General features: G+C 29.7%; 1 protein-coding gene across 1 annotated transcript in view; it reads left to right on the top strand.

The window, feature by feature from the left end:
- The window catches only part of LOC136977038 (meckelin), a 43,525-nt gene that overhangs the window by 16,509 nt on the left and 4,021 nt on the right, over positions 1-22,995 (top strand). Inside the window, exons 6-23 of the mRNA XM_067272470.1 lie at positions 2,986-3,066; positions 3,141-3,206; positions 4,138-4,286; positions 4,576-4,675; positions 4,749-4,835; positions 8,995-9,060; positions 9,169-9,226; positions 15,749-15,844; positions 15,918-16,059; positions 16,438-16,546; positions 16,647-16,703; positions 16,772-16,870; positions 16,949-17,047; positions 17,127-17,213; positions 21,871-22,179; positions 22,253-22,393; positions 22,463-22,543; positions 22,608-22,724. Coding sequence (XP_067128571.1) covers positions 2,986-3,066; positions 3,141-3,206; positions 4,138-4,286; positions 4,576-4,675; positions 4,749-4,835; positions 8,995-9,060; positions 9,169-9,226; positions 15,749-15,844; positions 15,918-16,059; positions 16,438-16,546; positions 16,647-16,703; positions 16,772-16,870; positions 16,949-17,047; positions 17,127-17,213; positions 21,871-22,179; positions 22,253-22,393; positions 22,463-22,543; positions 22,608-22,724 — 1,944 coding nt within the window. The remainder of the gene's footprint in view (positions 1-2,985; positions 3,067-3,140; positions 3,207-4,137; positions 4,287-4,575; positions 4,676-4,748; positions 4,836-8,994; positions 9,061-9,168; positions 9,227-15,748; positions 15,845-15,917; positions 16,060-16,437; positions 16,547-16,646; positions 16,704-16,771; positions 16,871-16,948; positions 17,048-17,126; positions 17,214-21,870; positions 22,180-22,252; positions 22,394-22,462; positions 22,544-22,607; positions 22,725-22,995) is intronic.

Here is a 22,995-nt window from a genome sequence, read left to right as displayed (position 1 = left end):
AAATGAACAATATTTGAATTAAAAAAGAATCAAAATAAAAAAGTAAAAGTTGAATATTCAGCAAGAATGTATTAAGAACACCTGTCATTTTATTACATGTTTTTGTTTCACTTGATAACGATTAAGATTGTATATCATAGAAGAGTATAAATGATTATTAAAAAATTATGACAGAAAACAGTATAATATTTATCATACAATTTACTCACATTTTCAGTTTAACTTATGATGATTTAATTATTCTAAATGCATGCAATAAATACCTTGTAATATTTATTTGCATTTAGATTGCATTAGGCCTTACATTAAAAGATTTAATAAATCTGAATATTTGTATTCCTTTCTGAATAGAATAAGATAAATGAAATAATCTGTTTTTCCTGCTTTAATGAAAAACAAGCATAGAATAAAGCTACAATTAAAAAAGTAGTTATAATTATAAATAAAAACAATACTAATTAGTATTTTTTGAGTAGAAAGTTATGCAAAGTATTTTTGCTAACCTATTTATAAATTTTAAAAATTTAAATCACAAAATTTCTTAGTTAACAGTTATATTACTCTACTGTTTAATACTATTTTATGTAAAGAGCTTGTGTAATAATGAAACTCAGGGATAATTGTAATATTTTATATCAAAATATAAATGGATTGCATAAAATTTATATAGACTACAAATTTTGAAGCTTATTTTTGAGTATTAATATATTAGCAATTACTTGCGAGATTATATATAATAAAATCTTGTATTGCTGTCAATGTGACAAAAATTATTTGTTTGTTTATTCAAAAGTATTAAGAAAAACATAATTTTATAATACTAAAATAAAAAAAATTATAATGTAGAATCAAATAGATCAAAATACAAAATTAAAAGTAAAATAAATGTATGTAAATATCTTTAAAATTCTTTATGTAAAGCACCATTAAAGATATAAAGATATAAAGGTTAAAATTTTAAATAATTGTTTTAGAAATTTTTATAGTCTTACCTCTAACTTTATAAAGTAATTAGTTTTTCATAATCTTAAATGTCATTTTTTTTAATATATTAAAAATTATTTTCAGACTTATCCAATGTATAATAATATACTAATTTTTGAAGATATATTTTAATGAGAAAATACTTATTAAAAATACTTGAATAACTGAAAATAACAGACATAGTTCTAAACATATTTCAGCAATTTAGGATCAAATAGCTACGAAACAGAAAAGAGTGATGAAAAAATTTTATTTCATTAAATTATTAATTAAAATTAACATGTATAATGATTACAAATATTAATCTTACAGGTTATGAATAAGTTTCATAATCCATTATTTATAATTTTGAAAAAGTTCAAAAATCTTGATACTTTTGGGCATTTCAAATTGGAATAATAGCAGACAAAAGACTCTGGAAAAAGAGCTGCTTTTATGACTGTGATAATGTACTATAAATAATTTTTCTAGATATGCAAGTGGAGATAAAAGTCTTTCCTCCAGTTGATTTTTTTTTTAAAGAATAGTACAATCCTGTATATCTTTTGCCAGTGTATATTAAGTCAATAACTAAGCATTTACCATTCCTTTGTAGGTTGTGGAGATGGTTCCTACTGGAAATAAGATATCAATGTCAATTACAAAATTGAAAATAATGGCAAAATATGTAATGTTATCTTTTCTTCCATTCTAAAATATGAAACAGAATTTGAGAACAGGCTGTAAAATAATGATGTTTATGTAAATCGCTTCTAACAAGGAAGTAATGGGGTAGAACTGTATGCACAGATAGGACTAAACAATAGAAGTTTAATAGTAGTTTATTAACTAAGTTTAACTTAACTTACATTTATTATATATTGAACATTAATGATAATAGTAATAAAAATATATGATGATATAATATTTTTAATAAAAGGAAAATACCAATTTTACTAATTTGAGATTAACATTTAAGTTAACTTGATCTTTAGCCAATAATTTTTCTATAAATTTTGATATGTTATCCAATGTATATTTTAAATTTTCAAATTAAAAATTTAATATTTCTCTAATATTAAAGTTAATATTTATATTTAAATTTATTAGTTATAAATGGAATAAATTTTTATCTTACTTATCCCATTTTTATTTCTTTTAATTTTATTTTGAAATCAAAAAGAAAATTAAATGTTTAAATTATTAGTATTGAAAATTTGTTATCTAAGACAAACAGATATATATATATATATATCTATAAATTTATTATGAAGTTGTTCAATTTATTAAATAATATTAAACAATAAATTACAATAATCATTATACAAAAGACACAATATATTTCTTAAATTGAATAATAAATTAACTGTTATAATATTCAAAAAGATACTCAAAAATTTATAAAGAAATTAATATATTTATTTTATCAAAATTTTTCTTGCATATTACAGTTTTTGATTTAAAAATCCTACTTTAACTGTAACCAAATATATGGAATGAATATAAACATTTATATTTACTTGTACATACAGAACATTTATAGAATGTTCTTGATGCCATTGAATTATTTTATTTTAAATTAATTTTATTATAGTTTCAATGGTATTGCTTAAAGATGTCATTATCAAAAGTAATAAAAATGTGTGGTGCACTGTTTAAATAAATTAAAGTTTTGAATTTCTTGATAGTTGTATTTACTTCTTATCTATATATAATTCAATTGCTTCTTTTTATAATATGCTTACATTTAAAACTAAACAATTTTATTTTATTATTTATAAACAAGTTAGAAATTTTGATCTAATTCTATAAATGAATTTGACCGTTTACAAACAATTTCATCCTATTGACAGTTATTCTACTAAAGTATATTTTATTAATTAAATTAATGTTTGGACACATTTTTCTTACAATAATTCTTTACATTAGTTGAAAATATAGTTTCCATTTTTCAAATTATAAAAATACATCTAATTAAAATGTTATGATCAGGAGTTCAGTATTTAATTCTGTTTGTTTTAGCGTGTCTTAACAGGAGGATCTTGTATAGCAAAAAAGGAACTAATCACTAATAATCCTTCTCAAACTACTATAAGATATCAGGTATTAACTAAAAAATTTAATGTATAAAATTGATTTTTTTTAAATAATAAATTTAAAAATTTTAATTATTTCAGAATGGTCTATCAGTACAGTCAAATTTCTTTGTTCAACATTTTCAAGCAGTAGTTGTTAATTGCAAAGTTAGTATGATTTAAACCTCTTAATGATTAATCATTACTTTATTAAGTGAAATAGTATAATTTTTAATACTTAACGTAGTTATTTAAATGAATAAACTTTTTAATTTTTTGATTTTTTAATAGTATATTAAAAAATCAACTCTTGATTTAGTAGCCACCTGACATAGTGAAATTTCATAGTATATTTATCTGTATTTAATTTTTATTATTAGTTCAAGTTAATTATGCTTTTAATCTTTTATTCAGTTGCAAATTATTTTACACTTTTAATGAAAAATGAATATATAATTGGGTTGCAATTTTTAAATATTGGAGACCTATAAATTACCACTGGCATCTGTCCAACTGTCTGTCTGTCTTTCTTTAATCTTGAGAACAGAATGAGATAGTTGAAAGTTGAGAAACTTTAGATAGGGGCAGCAGGAAGCGACTGGAAGTCATGTTATTTGAATTCAAAAATGTTCTCCTGAACAGAGTTAGATAGATGACCGACATGACTCTATTGTTAACAGGAAAAGTATGATATACAGGAAAAACTACTAAAATTGATATCATTGTGACAATGTCACAATAAGTAATAGCTTGTTAATGTTGTACAAATACAAGAAAATTTACAAAATTTTAACTCAAGTTGTTTATCTTTAGGTTTGCATTGCTTTTTAACATGGATTAATAACTTTTTCAAATGATTTAAATTTGGCATGTTAGAATTAATACACTTTACCTAAGTTAATAGAGAGTTATTTTTATATTTATATATATAATAAATAATGATTGAAATGGAGTAATGATTAATATTTTTTATAATATGATATTACCATTTTGATATTTTTAAAATGATTTTATTAAACATAAAAACTTTTAATAATAAAATAAAATTAAAATTATGTGTATTAATTAATGAATCTTTAGTAATAAATATTTTTTATAGTCAGGTAAAAATGTAACAGCTTGTCAGTGTCTTGCTAATATGTGTGTGCTGTTATTATATAATATGGATAATTATCATAGTGGCAAAAGTGATGCTTGTTCAGAATATTTAAGTTTTACATATAATGGAAACTTTCATCTAAATCAGTGGTAAGTACATTGGAAATTAATTAAAATTGGAAAAAAGAAAGTGAAAATGTTTTAATACTCCATTTAATCTAAAACATTAACATACTTTAATGGAGTTATATTCTTAAAACAGTTGCCATAACAGTATCATTCTAAAAATGAAATCCCATAAGCACTTGTACAATTTTTGTTTTTTAAGACTGTAACATCATTAAAGTATGTTTCTGGTAATGTTTTAAGAGAAGTGATATAATAAGATGAAAATTTATGATTATAAAATCAGATATATTTAATTTTATTTTTATTCTAGGCCTGCTCGTTCTCCGTGGATTTATTACAAAACTGATGCCAAGGTTGAATTATCAAAAACAAATATTCCTTTTGAATTTAGTCCAAATCCTTCTTTTGGTGTAAGTTTTTTTATATATATAAAGATTTAAAATATTTATTTCAAATCTTATCTTTTTATATGAAATTTTTCAGCCAAACAAACTTCATTTTATAGTAGCAAAATATACATTGGATGGACAGTTTTTAATGTATGAATCTATAACAGAAAATGTTCTAAAGGTAAAGGCTTATTATTATTATATTTAAATAATATATAGGATGTTTAAAAAATAATAATATAAATGGAATCAAGATAGTTTAACATCACAATTTTATATGCATGTATAAAACAAATTGAGAACATTGATCCCAGTGTCATCTATTGCTCACATTTTTAATCAAGTTTTTAAAACTAACATATTTAAAAAGATATGTAATTTTCCTTGCTTATGTTTAAAGTAAAAAAGTTGTTTTTTCAGTATTAAAAGGATTTCTATCTTTACTCAAATTCCTTATTCAATATTATCTGATTTAACTGCATATTCCCACTGTAAAGTCTGTTTTCTGTGTAACTTTTGTATCATGTAAAATGATTTCTTCTGAAGCAAAAATCAAATGATTATACTTAAGTGAATTGTCCATTTTTCATTAGTTATCAATCCATGCTGCAATCATTAGTTATCAATCCAACATTTTAAACTCATTAAACTGTTCATTGCTACCCCCTGACAGTTTTTAATTATAATTCCTAATTTTACATTTGAATTTATAATTACACTTACAAATCATATATATAGAATATAATATGAATATAAAATTAAATTGAAATGCAGACAAATTAAAAAATAGCTTCATTATACAGAATATTATAAACATGGGCATCCCATCCCATTCCATCACACAGGAAAATAGCAGACTATCAGGTGAGAGAACATTGTTTAAGTTGTTGTCTGGCTGACTGAATAGTCATGGTGATTAAGATGGCAGTTTACATAGTGTTCTGGGGACCTGGAATTAAATCTGGGTAGGCAAAGAACTTCAGAAATTTTTCATGGTTGTCTCTCCTGGATATGGCAGGCTCCATCCCTCACCACCCAGCCATCCTATTGTAGGCATAACAGAACACACAGTGGGCCTGGAGAAAAGATTATCTTAGTATCCACAGGGCAGAGTCCAAGAGGAAAAAAGTTATACTTCATATTTCAATGTGGTGTTATGGTATGATGTGGTTGGTATTCATTTTTAGTTCTATTCTAAACTTTTTTTTTTTTTTGTCTTTGCATTCAATAATTGAAATTAAAAAAATAACAAACACTTTCATATGCATATGTACGAAAACAGGATACATAGAGAAATTTTTTATTATAAAAACCTTGATGAAAAAAATCAATGGGCTAAAATGCTAGTACAAAATATAAAAAACTACCGTATTTACTCGCATATAAGACAAGGTTTTTATTCATTTTTTACTGCTTCAAAAACCTAGGTCGTCCTATACGCACGTGTGACGGATTCTTTGTTTTTTTGCAATAATTTTTGTGAACCTTGTATTTGCATCTTTTACCGGATGCTCATCCTGTGGTGTTTGAAAAAAAAAGTATTTTACAAAAAACACACTTACGTAAAAACCAGATAACCGGAGTGGTTGATATTAGGGTTGCTAACGTTTTCATAGCCCCATCTGGGCTCTTCTTCAGGCTTTGTAGTAATAAATATAAGCCGTACATTGAACTTTAAATATATTTTCCTTTTGGAGAAAACCGTCATTCGAATTATGCCACGTGGAAACCTTCCAACAGATTTTTAAATGAAACGATCGACGGTTTGTGCACCGTGCATGCACTTCGAAACAATGTTGATAGTAATTTTTTAAAAGTTATCTTCTAGCAAGATATTGAAATGACTCAGATAAAATACTTTTATCTGAGTCATTTCAATCGTTCTTGCGTATTGTCAAGACTAAAGATGAATAGCAATAGGAAGAGCAAAGCTTTTGAATTGAATTCCAAAATCACACAGGATCCTGATATAAGTTTAAATTTATTCCTAGGTGAAAATAGATGATTATTCAGAAATCAGAATTCGGAGAAATGCATAAGTGTAATCGACAGAGAGTGGATTCAACTGTTAAGAATAGGCAAAAAAGCTTCTGGATTGTCCAGCTTTACATGAACAAATTATGTTGTCGATTTTACAAGATTTTTCCTTAAAGTTTAAAATGCCAGTAATTTTTGTGGGACAATGAGTGCATTTACGTGCATTTGATATAAAATTAGAATTGTATTAATAAATCTAATTTTCTTTATTTTGATCTTTAAAGTCACACCTCATCCTATATGCGAGATCATCTTATATTCGAGTAAATACGGTATTTTCTGTTCAACACCAATATTAAGATATGAATGAAAGTTTTGTAATTTCCTACATTATAAATGGTTAGTTTAAGTGTAAAAAAATCTTGTAACTTTCAATGTTGGAATCAACTTATAACAAAATGCCAATGTGAAACAAACTTTTATTTTAACACATACAAAACAAATTACTAGTTCATTAAACTCAAAAAAAGAACTTAATTGATCAGACAGAATAATGACATTCCAGAATGACATAATTTGGCATTCTAACACAGTTGAATTTTAATTTGAATACCAATTCCTTCTGGACATTTTTTAAAATTAAACACAAATTTCTTTCAATCAGAACAAAAGTTTTAAATAATGAATAGTTTCTCCACATTATATTTTTTAATATCATATTGCTTCAAATTTTACTACTATTTTTAACACAATTATTGTTAAATAAATAAAACCATGGTTTACTTCATATAGATAATATTTTAATAAAATAAACAAACATTTTCAGTCAAATATTTAACCAGCTTCAGCTATTTGAAAAAAAGCAACAGTTTAATTTATTTACTTATCAACATTGTGCCAAGTTCTCTAAATTTTTATTACAATTCATTATTAATTTTATAATCAAATACAGTGGAACCCCAGTTAACGAATGCCCTGGTTAACAACCAAATCGGTTAACAAACTTTTATTTTGTAAAAATTTTGTCTCGGATAACAGACGTAACGGTTTTTTGTGTCAAATTTTAGTTGCTGTTAGGCATGCGTGAGTTAAGCATTGCTTTTCTGAGTGTTTGTGCTAAACTTCTTTTTTCGTTTTCGTGATTTATATATTTAATCAATATGGCATCCAAGAAAAAGTGATCGTGGCAATAGAAAACAACAATGCCCTATTGCATTTGAGAAAAATTTTGATTAAAAGAGTAAGACAATCAACTTAAGATTAATTTCTTGTTCCATACCAAAAGAGACCTTGACTCAAAGAATCTCTCGATGGTGCTACCCTTTATTTTTTTGGAGGGGGATTTCTCTTCTAAGCATTAAGCTTGTATATCTCCACTTGTCTGCCACCAACTACAACAAACAAAGGTATGTACTGTACAATGCTATTTTATTAAATAAAGTTTACATGTTTGTTACTGTAATGATAGATTCTACATTTTCTTACATTTTCATCAAAGAAAACCTACTGTATTTTACAAATAAAGTTACAAAAATTTCGGAGGCTAGAACGAATAAATTGTATTTCCATTAATTTCTATGGGAAAAATTGCTTCAGTTAATGAACGGAGTTGCAGAACAGATTAAGGTCGTTAACCAGGGTTTCACTGTATATAATATTTAATTATTTTAGCCTGTAAAGTTTCTGTTAATTATGTTTATTTGAATATTTGTTTATCAAATTTTGTTTTAAAATTTTCTTGAATTTGATAGAGCTAATATTGAAAAATTAAAAAACATATTTATGACAAATTTATAAAACGTCTATGTCATTAGCAAAAACAGTTTAAATTCATTTTAATTTATCATATTCTTAACTAATGCTAAATTTTAATAACAATATTAATATAATTATTAAACAAAATATATTAATTAATAAACTAAAATATAGGATTAGAAGAAGAGAAATAACATAAGTAGTTTATAATATATTTATCCAAAATTAAGTTTTAGATCTAGTAAAGGATCTGATGAAAGTATTCAGATAGCATAATCAGTAATATTTTCATTTGATTTGTGAGAATTAGAAATTCAAGCCTTATTCAAAATTTTTTCTTTATTACTTTCTTCTAAATTCAATTAATCAATTTAAATTAGTTTAAAAAGTTATTAACTATTAGAATAAGTTGATGAATAATCAAATATAGTTAGCAGATTATTTACATGCTGATTACAATAATTTAGAAATTTAAGATTAGATTTTATAATTAATAATGATTAATAGAAGCAAGAATAATTAAAGTCATATTTTTTTATTCTTATATCAATGTAAAAGTTTGATTTTTTAAAAATTATGCTTAAGTTTATAATTATTTGTCTCTCTAGTTTTGTGGAATTCCTGGAAGTAGACAAGAACCAATGTTAACTTTTGGGACAGCTTTTCATATCAGTGTAAGTTAAAATAATCAATAATTTTAGTTTTTAAGTACAATTTGCTCAAATACTATTTTTAAATTTACCTTGTTTAGTTATTTGAAATTTAATTTTTATATATTTTAGTGTAAAATGAGAACACAAGATCTTTGGAACAATGCTAATTTATTTTTTTATGAATTACGTATCCTTTAATATGTAATAGAATTTGCATTTAATTAGAATTAATTAATACTGTTTTAAACTACTTTTTACATCCAAAATTATTGTACATTTATACTCAAATACATTTTATTATCTTTCTTTTTGTTGAAACTGTGTCTTAATTTTTAGTTTCTGTTTTATTTCACAGTCAAGTGATGATATGAAAATTATCACCTTTAATTGTCCAGTACAAATGTTTTAACAAAAATAAAAACGTTTTCGATCGTTTTCAACGGTCATCTTCAGTTACAACTCAAATTAAAAAAAGAACGATAAAATAGAATTAAATACGAAAATAATATAAATGCGCATGCGCAACTATAAATATATCGCGCATGATGCCTAATATACAGAATAAATGAATAAAATTATGTAAACAAAAATACGTGGCCGCATCTCTTGTATGTTGTTATTGTTTATCTTTATAAAACGATTTCCATGCGGTTGATAAAGAATCCGCGTCTCTATGATTGATACATCCCGTTTTTTCTTGGGCTTTATATATTTCTAGCTTTTCTAGATGTTTGATTGTATGTCTATTGTTCGTTGGCTTGATGACGGAAGCTTGGTCCCACAATACCTCAATATCTTGTTGCTTGGCGTATGAAGCTAGAACCGTACTGTCCAGATTCTTATTAATCGAGTACTGGTGTTCTTTGATTCTTTGCTCTAAGTGCCGTAAAGTAGCTCCCACATAAACAATATCCGAATTAAATCGTTGGTCCTTTATTGGTATGGAGTAAACCCCCATTAAAGAGTTCCGATCTTCTCTCTTCTTGTCATTCCTTAACAATTTGTAAACTGTCGGATTACGTTGGTAAACGATACGTATATTATTGGCCTTAGCAATTTCGTTTATCATTTTGTTCAAGAAGGGATAATAATTGATTACCATCTTCTGTTTACCGTTATCCGCGGGAGAGTGATTACTTCGATTCTGGAACGTTGTGATAAGTTTTTCTACTATATTTCTCTGGTAACCTTGTTGTGTTGCTATTTCGAGTATGTAATCCAATTCTTTATAGGTATCACATATGTTTGTGCAATGAGTATAGGCACGCTTGATCCAAGATCGGAACGCCGCATACTTAATATGCCTGGGATCCACCGATTGATTCGGGATGATGATAGTATTTAGACCCGGTTTCCGGTAAATGTTCGTCTTGATTTCCCCTTCCCCGCAGGTGATATTAATATCGAGGAAATGAACATTATTATAGCTCTCCTGGTCCAGTTGTAAAGTTAAACCATAAGGGTTATCATGGTTTAATTATTTGCACTTCATGGCTACGCCGGCCAAGATATATATAAGGGTTATCATTGATATCATTTAGGAATCGTTGAGTGTTGTGCTTATTATTCCATAGAATGAATATATCGTCTATGTATCTAGTGTATAGAATAATATCATTTTGGAATCCGGGAAGAATAGTATTTTCGAGTTGTCGTAACACCAAATCGCATAGTATAGCCGACATTGGACTGCCCATTGGCACTCCTCTACCTTGCAGGAAAACTCTCCCTTCAAATTGAAAGAAGGATGTATAACATATTAAATCAGACAGCTCCAGGATGTGTTGATGGTATTTGTATGAATTCTCGATGTTTTTAAAAAGGAAATCCCTTAACGCACAGAAACATGGGGGTAATTTTATGGAGGGATATAACGATTCGTAATCCATAACAGTCATGTACTCATCATCCTTTAGAGCAATGTTTTTGAGCTTCTCTATCAATTGTAGCGAGTTGGTGATAGTAAAAGGGTGATTTTGTTCTTTAGAACGAATAAATCTTACTAATTGCTTTTCGATGCGAAACGTCGGAGAATTACATTTTTCTATAACTGGTCGTATTTGGCAACCCGGTTTATGAGTTTTCCCAAATGCAAATATTCTTGGTGCCTTTGGAGCAAGGACTGTGGCTTTCTGCATATTCAACAGGCGTGCTAATGGGGTTGCTGTGAATCTTTTGACTCTCCGTTGTGATGACTCCAAGTAGTTGCAGGGTGCTAGCTGGCAATCAGTGTTCTCGATGTATTCTAGTATTTTCTTGTTATACGTATCCCGTTTGGTAAGTACTATTCCTTTCGATTTATCTGCTTTCATGAGTACCACATTATTACTTTGCAACCATTGGCGCGCTTTGCTTATGGTTGCCAAGAATTGCCTAGTATTAAAATTAACCCTTCTTTCATGAGCTACACGGAAACGTGTTTTCCAGCGGTTATAGTCCTGTTCGGTGCTATTCATGCCTTTGATGATGAATTCAATATCAGGAATAAGATTCTCCGGACTCGGTGAGGGGCCAGGAGCAAAGAGCGGGCCAAATTTTAAAGCCGATAAAATACATGTAGGAGGCACGATGTTGTCCCACGTAGTGATGTGCGAGGTATCTTTTCGTGCCGGTTTAATGTTTTGGCACTTGAATAACCATTTAAGCTTCTTTATGTATACTCTTTTTAAATTACTTTCATAACTATGAGCCAAGCCGATTGTTCTTTCATTGAAGTCTTTTAACATCTCCAGATCTCGTGCATATAGATCATTTTCTACATCTATAAGTTTATGTAACAAACCATAAGCTTTTCTTCTTGTAGATCTAATGGCTTTGTTGAGGCATAGGATTTTGAGCTTTGGTAATAACGATTCGCAGCCCATAGGAAGGCGTATCCGATAAATAGACATTGGAAACGCTTTATTAATGCGGCATTGAGAGAGAAATTCATACTTTGCTCTCGTCTTGCATAACTTGAGTACTATTCTTCTATAAGATTTGGCCGGCGTTGCCATAATTGTGTAGAAACCAACTTTAAATTACTGGAAATTAGACTTAATATGAAAATTATCACCTTTAATTGTCCAGCACAAATGTTTTAACAAAAATAAAAACGTTTTCGATTGTTTTCAACGGTCATCTTCAGTTACAACTCAAATTGCACAAACATATGTGATACCTATAAAGAATTGGATTACATACTCGAAATAGCAACACAACAAGGTTACCAGAGAAATATAGTAGAAAAACTTATCACAACGTTCCAGAATCGAAGTAATCACTCTCCCGCGGATAACGGTAAACAGAAGATGGTAATCAATTATTATCCCTTCTTGAACAAAATGATAAACGAAATTGCTAAGGCCAATAATATACGTATCGTTTACCAACGTAATCCGACAGTTTACAAATTGTTAAGGAATGACAAGAAGAGAGAAGATCGGAACTCTTTAACGGGGGTTTACTCCATACCAATAAAGGACCAACGATTTAATTCGGATATTGTTTATGTGGGAGCTACTTTACGGCACTTAGAGCAAAGAATCAAAGAACACCAGTACTCGATTAATAAGAATCTGGACAGTACGGTTCTAGCTTCATACGCCAAGCAACAAGATATTGAGGTATTGTGGGACCAAGCTTCCGTCATCAAGCCGACGAACAATAGACATACAATCAAACATCTAGAAAAGCTAGAAATATATAAAGCCCAAGAAAAAACGGGATGTATCAATCATAGAGACGCGGATTCTTTATCAACCGCATGGAAATCGTTTTATAAAGATAAACAATAACAACATACAAGAGATGCGGCCACGTATTTTTGTTTACATAATTTTATTCATTTATTCTGTATATTAGGCATCATGCGCGATATATTTATAGTTGCGCATGCGCATTTATATTATTTTCGTATTTAATTCTATTTTATCGTTCTTTTTTTAATTTGAGTTGTAACTGAAGATGACCGTTGAAAACGATCGAAAACGTTTTTATTTTTGTTAAAACATTTGTGCTGGACAATTAAAGGTGATAATTTTCATATTAAGTCTAATTTCCAGTAATTTAAAGTCAAGTGATGATTTAAAACATCAGACTCTTGACATATCCACTTTATCCGGTACTATATCTTTTATACATTTGTTTGCTAATATGTATTTTGGATTTCCACCTCTCTTCTGTTGGCATGATGCACAGCTTACATAATCATTTGCTTTTTGTTTTTTACATTAAAACTGATCTTCAGTTTGCCAATATCCTTTACAACAGTCTTTTTATTTAATAACTTATATTTTAGTGTGAATTTTAGTTTATATTGATATTACACCAAACATTCGTTTGACACTTTCTCCATTCAAGACATTAACTTTGCAAATATTCTTTACACTATTTCATGATTTATATAGTGCATTATTTAGCCCATTCATTTTCTGTTATATTCCATGCAATTGTTCTGTCATATTCTTTTCCCACTTCTTTCTTTCTGATAGTCTGATGTCTTGAATCATCACTTCATTGTGAAGTAAAACAGACACATTTTATTATATTTTCTGAGATATACACATGCCAATAAATCTATTATTTCAATTTTGAACAAATTCGAAAAAGTTTATTGCAAATATATTATAAAAGAAATATCAAATTTAATTTAAAACTAAAACTAAATGATAATTCATTTCATATAAGTTTTAGTTAATTTTGATTGTATTATGCTAAAATGTTAAATCATTTTGAGTAAGAAAGTAATTAAACTCATTAGTGATGATGATTTTTCTGATATGATATAATCTACATGCTGAGTACAAATAATAGTTATTTAAAATCTTAATGGCTTTATTAAATGATCTTAAATTAACCTGCATATATTTCATTTATGCTGAATTTGTTCTTTATTTACATTGTTGAGAATAAAATATTTTAACATTTCAGTTAATTAAGTTATTGTGTTCATTTACAATACATATACAAACAGCACATAAAACTATTTTCTGTAGTTTTGGTCTGGCATCAGAGCCATGCTGAACAATTTTGGTGTCCTGTCATATCTGGTGGCCCAGATTCAACATCAATTACAAAAAACTTTACGGTTTTTTTTTTGATATGTACTTCTTGTCCTTAATTACTTATATATCATGCTTTTGTCCATTTTAGACGTTCTTGTGAACTGGGACTTGTACCGAGGGAAGATAATCACACAATTTCAAATTAAAACACCTTTAATATAACATAATCCTGTATGCCATTACATTTTAGCATTTCAGGTCTCAGTAGATGTTACATTTTCCATATATTCTTTTCAAAATTTTTGGAACAGACTTTTAAATCGCTATTTTTAAATTCTTTCAGTAAATTTTCTTAAATGTTTTCCTGTTTCTTACAATACAATTTCATTCATTTAAACAGCACTTATTCTTTACACGAATTATCAATGCACTATCCAGCAAGTTTGATGGTTTTCAATTCTACAGGTTCATTTTGGTGCCCCTAACATCAGTGTCCATCTTTGCTCCCCTAGTTATGTTGCTGTCTGCCATAGCGCTAGGCATCAGTGTATTTGCTGTGTAAAATACAATAATAATAAATGCTAATAATTTCTAGAAAAATTACATAAAAAAAGATTTTTAATGTCAATAATATCTATAATAGACTTCATGCTTTTTAAGAGTAACCTGGCAGGAATGATTGCTGTACTACATATAAAAGTTTTAAAAAAATTGTACATGAACTAAGAGTCAATTGCAGCTATTATTTGCTACAAAGAACTAACATATAATAAAATTAACAGTTGAATTCGAATAGTCGAGAGTTATTATACAGAGGGTCGAATTACCAAAAATTTATCAGCCTACGATACAAGTTCAAATAGGATTGTCTAATAATATCAATTAAAGCATAAATTGGTTTACAGATAATAAAAGGGAAAGAATTAAAGGCAATGTGTACTAGGTATATGTGGCTTTGGTTGTGTTGAGATACAGTTTAATGATAGGTGATTAATGTGTGCAGTACACAAAGGCTTTTTCACATTTTTTTGAAAGTTGTTTTTGGTAAGTTTAGACAAAGGAAAGGCTGTTAAATGAATTTGTAAAATTACAAGTTAAAATCTTCAGATAACCTACTTCATCTCAATATCCAGAAGTTAGCCAAACAAAAGCTGGATCAAAAGCAAAAATACACCAATCATACATACTCCATCACACAAATTTTAATATAAACACAAATGCAGGTTAAAATTTTTAAAAATTTTAACCTGCATCAGAACATGTATGGAATGTTCCATTTTTGAAAGTTTTGTAATTTATTTGATTTATAGAATGGTTCTCTTACCTGAGGAAGACCCATAAGTATGGCCGAAAATACTTGCATTTACATTAAAATTTGTGTGCTAGAGTATGTGTGATTGGTGTGTTTTTTGCTTTTAAAATTATGGTAATTGTAATTATCAGTAATTTCTATGATATCAAGATTTTTAATATACTTTATAGATGTAATTGAATGACATAAATTGATGAATTTAATAGATAAAACGTTACATGGATATTCAGAAAACTTTACACTGATTTATTTTCAATGATAGTATGTTTACAAGAAAATGCTTGCTGAAGGATTCAAAATAATAAATTTAATTCAGTTGTGTGACCAATTTTAAGTTTAGTTATTTTATTTGTATTTTATACAAAAATCTATTTTATACATATTCTATTATGGTGTACTTAACATATCATAGTTTTAGCTGCAAATGAATCATTAGAACATAATTTAATATATCCTGTACCAGTACGTATTTTAAACTACAGAAATGAGGACAATCCTGTAAATAAAGGTAATTTATGTTTATTTTGTTTTTACTTGACATTTATTCAGCATATATTTATTTAATTAAATTCATCTTTTAGATCCAGATGTTTCTAAATGGCAGCTGGTAAGACGGTTTTTTTTACAAGATCCATTATCTGGAGTGGAAAGTGCACAAGTCATAACTCAAAAGAAGAAAAAAATTGCAAAAGTTTTCAGATATGCTTCTCATATAACATTAGAGTAAGTTAAGATTATCTTTAATCTTATTTATTATAATAAAAAGTAAAATCTAATCCAATAAATGTTATCAATCAAATGATACAGCCAGATTCTTATCAGGTTACAATGTGGCTAATTAATACAATATCAGGCAATATAGACTAGAAATAGGCCATATACCATCTCATGTTAAATTTGACAATTAGAAATGTGTTAAATTCAATAAATTAGAATTAAATTAATTTGAGATGGTGGCTTAACCAAGTATTTCTAGTCCAAATTGCTTCATATTATATTAATTAATTAGCCACATTGTAGCCTGATAAGAATCTGAATGTATCATTTGTTTTTATTTATTAATTATTTAGTTTAATTAATCAATCAAAATTTTCTTTAAAGTATCAAATCACAAAAGGATGGAAAGGTTGGAACTATTCTTCCACCCCTGCTGACAATTGAATATGCAGAATTAACATCAGATGATTATTACAAAAATGAACCGGTTCCTGTTAGTATTAAATAAAATCACTATTAATATGCAAACATATATGTATATATGTTTTTTAAATAATAATTATGTTATTTTAAAACTAATATTTTAATTTCAGACTATTTTTGCTGTTAATTATTCAATGGATCAAACGAAGATATTTGAAGATATATCTGTAAGACTTGTAACAAACTTTTTAATATTATTTTTTATGTAAAAATATTTTAAAGTATTTAAAATTAGATAGCTATTGGTGTCTTGAGTGGATTCAGTATTTTATGGTCAGCTATTCAAACATGGGGATGGTCTAGAAGATCAGGAAGAGAAGTAATTGACTTAGCTGTAAGTTAAAATTATATTAATGCATTTGTCAATAATAATAATATAAAAATTTACAAATTTTAAAAATGTTTATTTTAGGCTTTGGGCAAATTACTTATTTTTGCTTGTGGAAATCTTTCAACTATATTCTTCATCGTAATGATTGCCTGTTCACTTAATTGGATGATACTATTTAAAGTAAAGTATAAATTGTATAAATTAGGTAATTTTTTTATATAGCTTTAAATAATTGTTTTATGAAATTATGTATTTTCAGAAACAAGATGTATTTCATTTGTTTTTACCAACAGTAGAACAAGAAAGAAAAATAAAAATTTATCTTATTTTTGCATTTATTATGAAGGTAAGATTTTTTAAATAATTAAATTATTTGATAATTTATGCATGACTAAATTAACTGAGTAAACACATTAAAAATTCTTGTGTTTATTATCATAAACACAAGAAGGAGTTCCTATACACTTGGAAAGTCAAGAAAAATCAGGAAAAGTCAGGGGTTTTCATTAGTGTTCAGAAGAAGTCATGGAAAGTCAGGGAATTTGCTCTTTATCTGTCTTGATTTTTTTTTCCTGATAATATGCTTGACTAAGTGTAGCTGTCTGCAGGCAGCAAGAAGTAATATGGTGCAATACATTTTATAAAAAGTGATGCAGAATGTTTTCAAGACCCGAAATTTCTCCCATACACAAAATTTTCCCAAAAATTTAAAGTACAAAAAATGGTAAATAATACTATTTAAATTAAAATTATTTATTATTTTAATAATTTTGATTTCATAACAAAACAATTTCTGATTTTTTTCCAGTTTATTAATATTTTATAAAGTTCAGGAAATTTATTAAGGGATAAATTTAATAAATATATACGCTTGTACATGGATTACACAGGATTTGTTAATGAAAAATAAATAAATTGCTTTTTTCTTTTTTTCAAAGCCACATAGATTTATGGTTATGGATTAACAACAGAATAAACTACTTTAATTTAATAAAGCATTTTATTTTTAGTTTTAATAATTTGGCAAATATAAAAAAATACATAATTGTTAATTTGAAAAACAACTAATTAAAAAGTTCAAGAAGCAATAACATATGTGCACAGTAAGTCAAATGCTACCTAAGTCTATCTCCCTAAAGTACGGCCTTTCCACCGTGCCTTCGGCGGTACCTTCTGAATGTGGAAAGATCTCTACTCGTAAAGTTGATCAGGAGTAAACGGAAGTGTCTCGCAGAAACAGAGCTCAACCTCTACACAGCGCACCTTCAGTTCACCAAGGTGTGTCATCCAACTTTACTCTACGAGCAGGTGGGTAAACTCCACAGCATAGCTTCTTACTCCGCCCAGATGTTAGAGAAGAAATTAAGCAGCAAGCTCCTATGGTTAGAACGTTCGGCACGCAAGCAGAACAAGGTGGAGACGAGTACCCCATATTACAACTATACAGATGTAAACGTGCCCAACGATGTGCACAGAGTTCTACAGCGGGGACCTAAGTACATTCCTCCCTCCAGCAACAACCTTTCCCGGTTGATCCCGGCCTCATTAGCAGCGCTTAAGTCCTGCCAAACGGATGCTGCATGCCCACAAATGGAGCTGTCTGTACTCTCGACTCTTGCTACGGCAAAGCAAAGCTCTGGTAAATTCAACGGGTCGTGGATCATCGAGCGGTGGAGCGTTTTCTCGACAGAGCCAGCCTGAGACTTCTCATCTCCGACAAGGACAAGAGGTTTGTCCTGTGCAGAGAAAGTGACTTTCTCACCAGAGCCAACGAATTTCTAACGCAGTCACACTCATCAGAATTGAGCGAGGACCCCACTCCAGTGACACTACGGAAAGCAAGAAGAATCGTCGCACCACCAGGAGTTTCCACAACCCTAACTGGGCCTCTCGACCCTCCCCCCAACATTGCGTGTCCTAGGTTGTTCTTCCAACCAAAAACTCATAAAGCAAATTGGCCGCTACGCCCGCTAGTAAATAAGCGGTCTCATCCCACCTACTATTTAGAGAAAGCGCTCGCTAAATTTCTCTGCACCATAGTTCCGGATTCCCCACACGTCACTCCCTCCTCGGTTATCACCAAGTCCACCATCGCGTCAAGCATCGGAGCTCTACCACACGACACCTATACCTTCTACAAGTTAGATGTAGTTTCTTTATACCCTTCTGTACCCACCTTTGAGGCCGTAATGCTGGCTAACTCTCTCCTATTAAAAAACGACTTCAGCATCCAGCAGGTACTTGACTTACGAGATGCGCTCGTTTTTGTCACTGAGCATAACTACTTCCGTTTCAACCAGAGAATTTATTTACAAAAGCAAGGGGTCCCCATGGGTTTCCCTTTATCTGCATTCTTAGCGGAACTCGTCATGAGAGAGATAGAGCATAGAATGTTTGATTCCCCACTTGCTATCCGTTACCCATGCTTGTATCTACGCTATGTAGACGACATCTTAGTAGCATGGGATGACACAGAGGAGGCTTTTCTTACCTTTAAGCAACATCTCTCAAGCGTATACCCTTCTATTAATTTTACCTGGGAGAAAGAGAACGACGATGCAATTACGTTCTTAGACCTGCGTATACGTAAGTCCCCGGAAGGTCTACAGTTTTCGGTACACCACAAGGCCAACATAGCTCCGTATATCATCCCAGCAGAGGCCTTTCAGCCTTCTCGATATGTCAACGCAGCCATCGCCTCCCTCATAAGAAGGGCATTTTTGCTTTCCTCTACACAGGAGCTGGCCAATATCGAGTTAGATAACATCAGTTTGGCAGTACGCACGGCTGGCTTCTCGCGTGCAAAATTTACACATGTGCTCAGTAGGGTAAAGAAATCATTGTTTCCAAGCACCACGCTAAGCAGCAAGAGGGAGGTTTCGGTGATGCAAGCATCGTTGCCATACCTCGGACCCCTCTCTATACGTATCTGCAGAATATTTAGGAAGCGCAACCTGGTACTGCCATTAGCTCCACTTCCAAACTTGCGCAAGCTTCTGTGTAACGACAGAGACAAGCTCTCCACGCTCGAGAAATCAGGGGTCTATGCTGTTCCACTGGAAAATCTAGCAACGGGAATAAGCACACGATATATCGGGGCCACCACCAGAATGCTTGTCAGCCGCCTCGCCGAGCACCAGGACGATGTGGTGAGGGGTAGGCACACCACAGAGCTAGCAAAAAGGGCTCTCAAACAGGGTTTCAATCCGCTATGGTCGCAAGCGCATATGCTCAAGTGCTGCAATGATAGAAAAACAGTTTTCATCTGGGAATCCCTCCTTACCACCACGTTAGAAGCATGCAACACTCCCACTCTTGAGCTGCCCAATATTTGGGTCACGTTATTCAAGCGTTTAAACGCACTTTAGCGTTATCTAATATACGATTAGCGTAAGCGCGGGTCTGCGCATGCGCGGCCTCGCTAGTCGTGGAGCTAGATGCTCGATCGACTTTAGAATGTTTTTTGAATTTTTGATTTACGTTCGTAACGGCTTTGGAAAAAGCTTTATGCATTCCATTCTGCATCGCTTTTGTTTCTTTTTAAAGTTTTTCGGCAAATTTACGAACTCGCCTGAAGACGACGACAGTAAGGTTCGTCGAAAGTAATTGCGACAAGCAAACGTGGATATAACGCTGAACTCAGTGAACTTTTCGCAACGTTTATAAGTCAAATGCTGTTTTATTTTGTCAATGTGCTGTACTGTAAGGGATGTGAGGATCAGGGAATTTGTACAAAGTTGGTCAGGGAAAGTCATGGAATTTAAAACAAAAATTTGAGTAAGAACCCTGTAAATAGATCAGCCCTTAGCCCGAGAGAACTCGGGCTAAGGGCTTAAGGCGTTAATATGTAATTAAACAACCTTATGAATAGTTTGTAATTAATATGTATCAAAACAATATACAGTAAAACCCTGCTTAACACGAGGGATGTGTTCCTAGACAACAAAGCACTAAACGAAACAGCATTAAATGAGGTCATTTTAATATAAAGTAAATAGGGATAGGGGAACACGTGACCAAAAATAAACAAATTTTACTTTAATTTCAAGTTATTTTTATATTAATCTGTATAATAATATATGTTAAATAACACAAACATATGCACACAGAAATCTAAAGTTCATTTTTTGTGATGAAGGTCCTGACTTTTCTGAAATTCTTGTTTTTTTGCGGTAAAGTGGTGAAGTTTCATTTGTCGCTTTTTTCTTTCCTTAAGCAAACGTCGGTAGCAGAAGATTGCATCCAAAATGCTTCGTTTTGCTTTTTGCACTCCTTTCAAAATCTGAATGATTTGTTACAATTTGATTGACAATTTCAGTTATAATTACCAAACTTTTACTAAGGAAATCTGTAGAGAAATTTTTTGGGTTTTTTGTTTTCAGAATCTCTATTTTCCAGTTCTACATGAATTCCTTGTTCTGCCAATTCTTGAAGATCGTCATTGGTAAGACTCTCACCAGAAACCTGCGGTAACTCCTCAATATCCTACTCGTCTACATCTCCTAGTCCTGCTGTATCGATTAAGTTGACTTTGGTCAACCTAATGATACAGTGATAGGCTCTTCTCATTGAGAATTCTTGAATACCTTCAGCCATAACTTCTTCCACACTTCGTTCATGCATTTATCAGTTAATTCTTGCCAAGCAAAGTTGATATTGCCTATGGCATCTATGATGTTATGTTTTTTCCAAAATTGCACTAAACATAGATTTAAAGAAAGTGCACCTTTTTCTGATTGGTTCATGTTCATAAATAATCGTATTATATATGAATCAATGAAATGCCATGATAATTTAAATCAGCGTAAATTTTGAGCTTATTTTAAGGCTACGAGCAGACCGCATTATATCGAATCAGCGTTAAGCGAGCGGGGTCTTACTATATCTATAATAAATGTGTAGGATTTTATTATTAAATATAACATTATAAAATTAGTGTAATTAAATAATTTATTTAGTTTAATTTTATACACTATAAAATTTTAATTATGTTGTTCCATCAGTTTTTGCAGCTAATCCATATTTTATCAGTTCAGTGTACAGTTGATATATTTTTTATTGATTGGGAAAGACCTCAAGTGCATGGCTTGACAACAAAACTAACATCTCCGAAATCGAATGAAAGAGGTACTGGAGAAGTCAGTGCTGCATTAAATACAAAAAAAGATAAAATAAATGGTGAAAAGAATTTGGACTCGCCAGCTGTTAGTATTTGGAGAACTTATTTTGTTGCTAAAGAATGGTGTGAAATACAGTGCCTAAGAAGAGTCCAGTTGGGTTTTCATCTTATGGCTGTTTTATTTTTTCTTAAGGTATTAAATTACCTTTTTAAGTACATAAATAATAAAATTTGTTTACAAATATTAAATTTTTTATATTCCACAGGGAATTGGTTTTGAAAATTTTGCACATGCTGATCCTTTGACCAATTTCTCATCAGAAAATGTACATATCAATGTTCCATACAGTTTTATATGCAGGTTCTCGGTGGGATCGTGTACTTATATCATTTTGGCAACAGTTCAGGTATATTTAAATAAAATAAATTATTGTTTAAATTTAATTATATTTATTACATAAAAAATTAATTTTCAGATTTTCTTACGCAAATTGATATATGAACGTTTTTTTCAAGACAAACTCCAAGAATTTGTTGACCTTTGCTCAGTTAGTAATGTAAGTATTTAAATTTTGTTTCTGTTAATTAACTTAACATTTTCAACAATCTTATGATTTATAGATCAGTGTCTTTGTTATGTCAGCAAGGCAATTTGGTTACTATATTCATGGCCATTCTGCCCACGGTCGAGCAGATGTTAACATGAGAGAAATGCATGATCTCTTGAGAAGAGAAGAGGTATGTACTCACTTCAAAATTATATTACATCAATTATTGTCTAAGTTTTAACTTCTTATAACATCAGCTTTTTAAAATTGTTTCAAGAATTAAATAATCCTAATATAGAAATATATTTTATATAAAACAAAAAAACCATATAAGAATTTATCAAATAACTATAACCGTCAATATGTTAAGATTTCTGATTAACTGAGTAATTTTAATGTATAAAAAATGAAAACAAAATTCAAAATATTATCGTCTGATATTCTTCATAATGCTTCAGTTT

This window comes from Centruroides vittatus, unplaced genomic scaffold, assembly GCF_030686945.1.
Source record: "Centruroides vittatus isolate TY-2023 unplaced genomic scaffold, ASM3068694v2 contig_439, whole genome shotgun sequence".
Classification (NCBI taxonomy): Eukaryota; Metazoa; Arthropoda; class Arachnida; order Scorpiones; family Buthidae; genus Centruroides; species Centruroides vittatus.
This window is presented reverse-complemented; position numbering and strand designations above follow the sequence as displayed.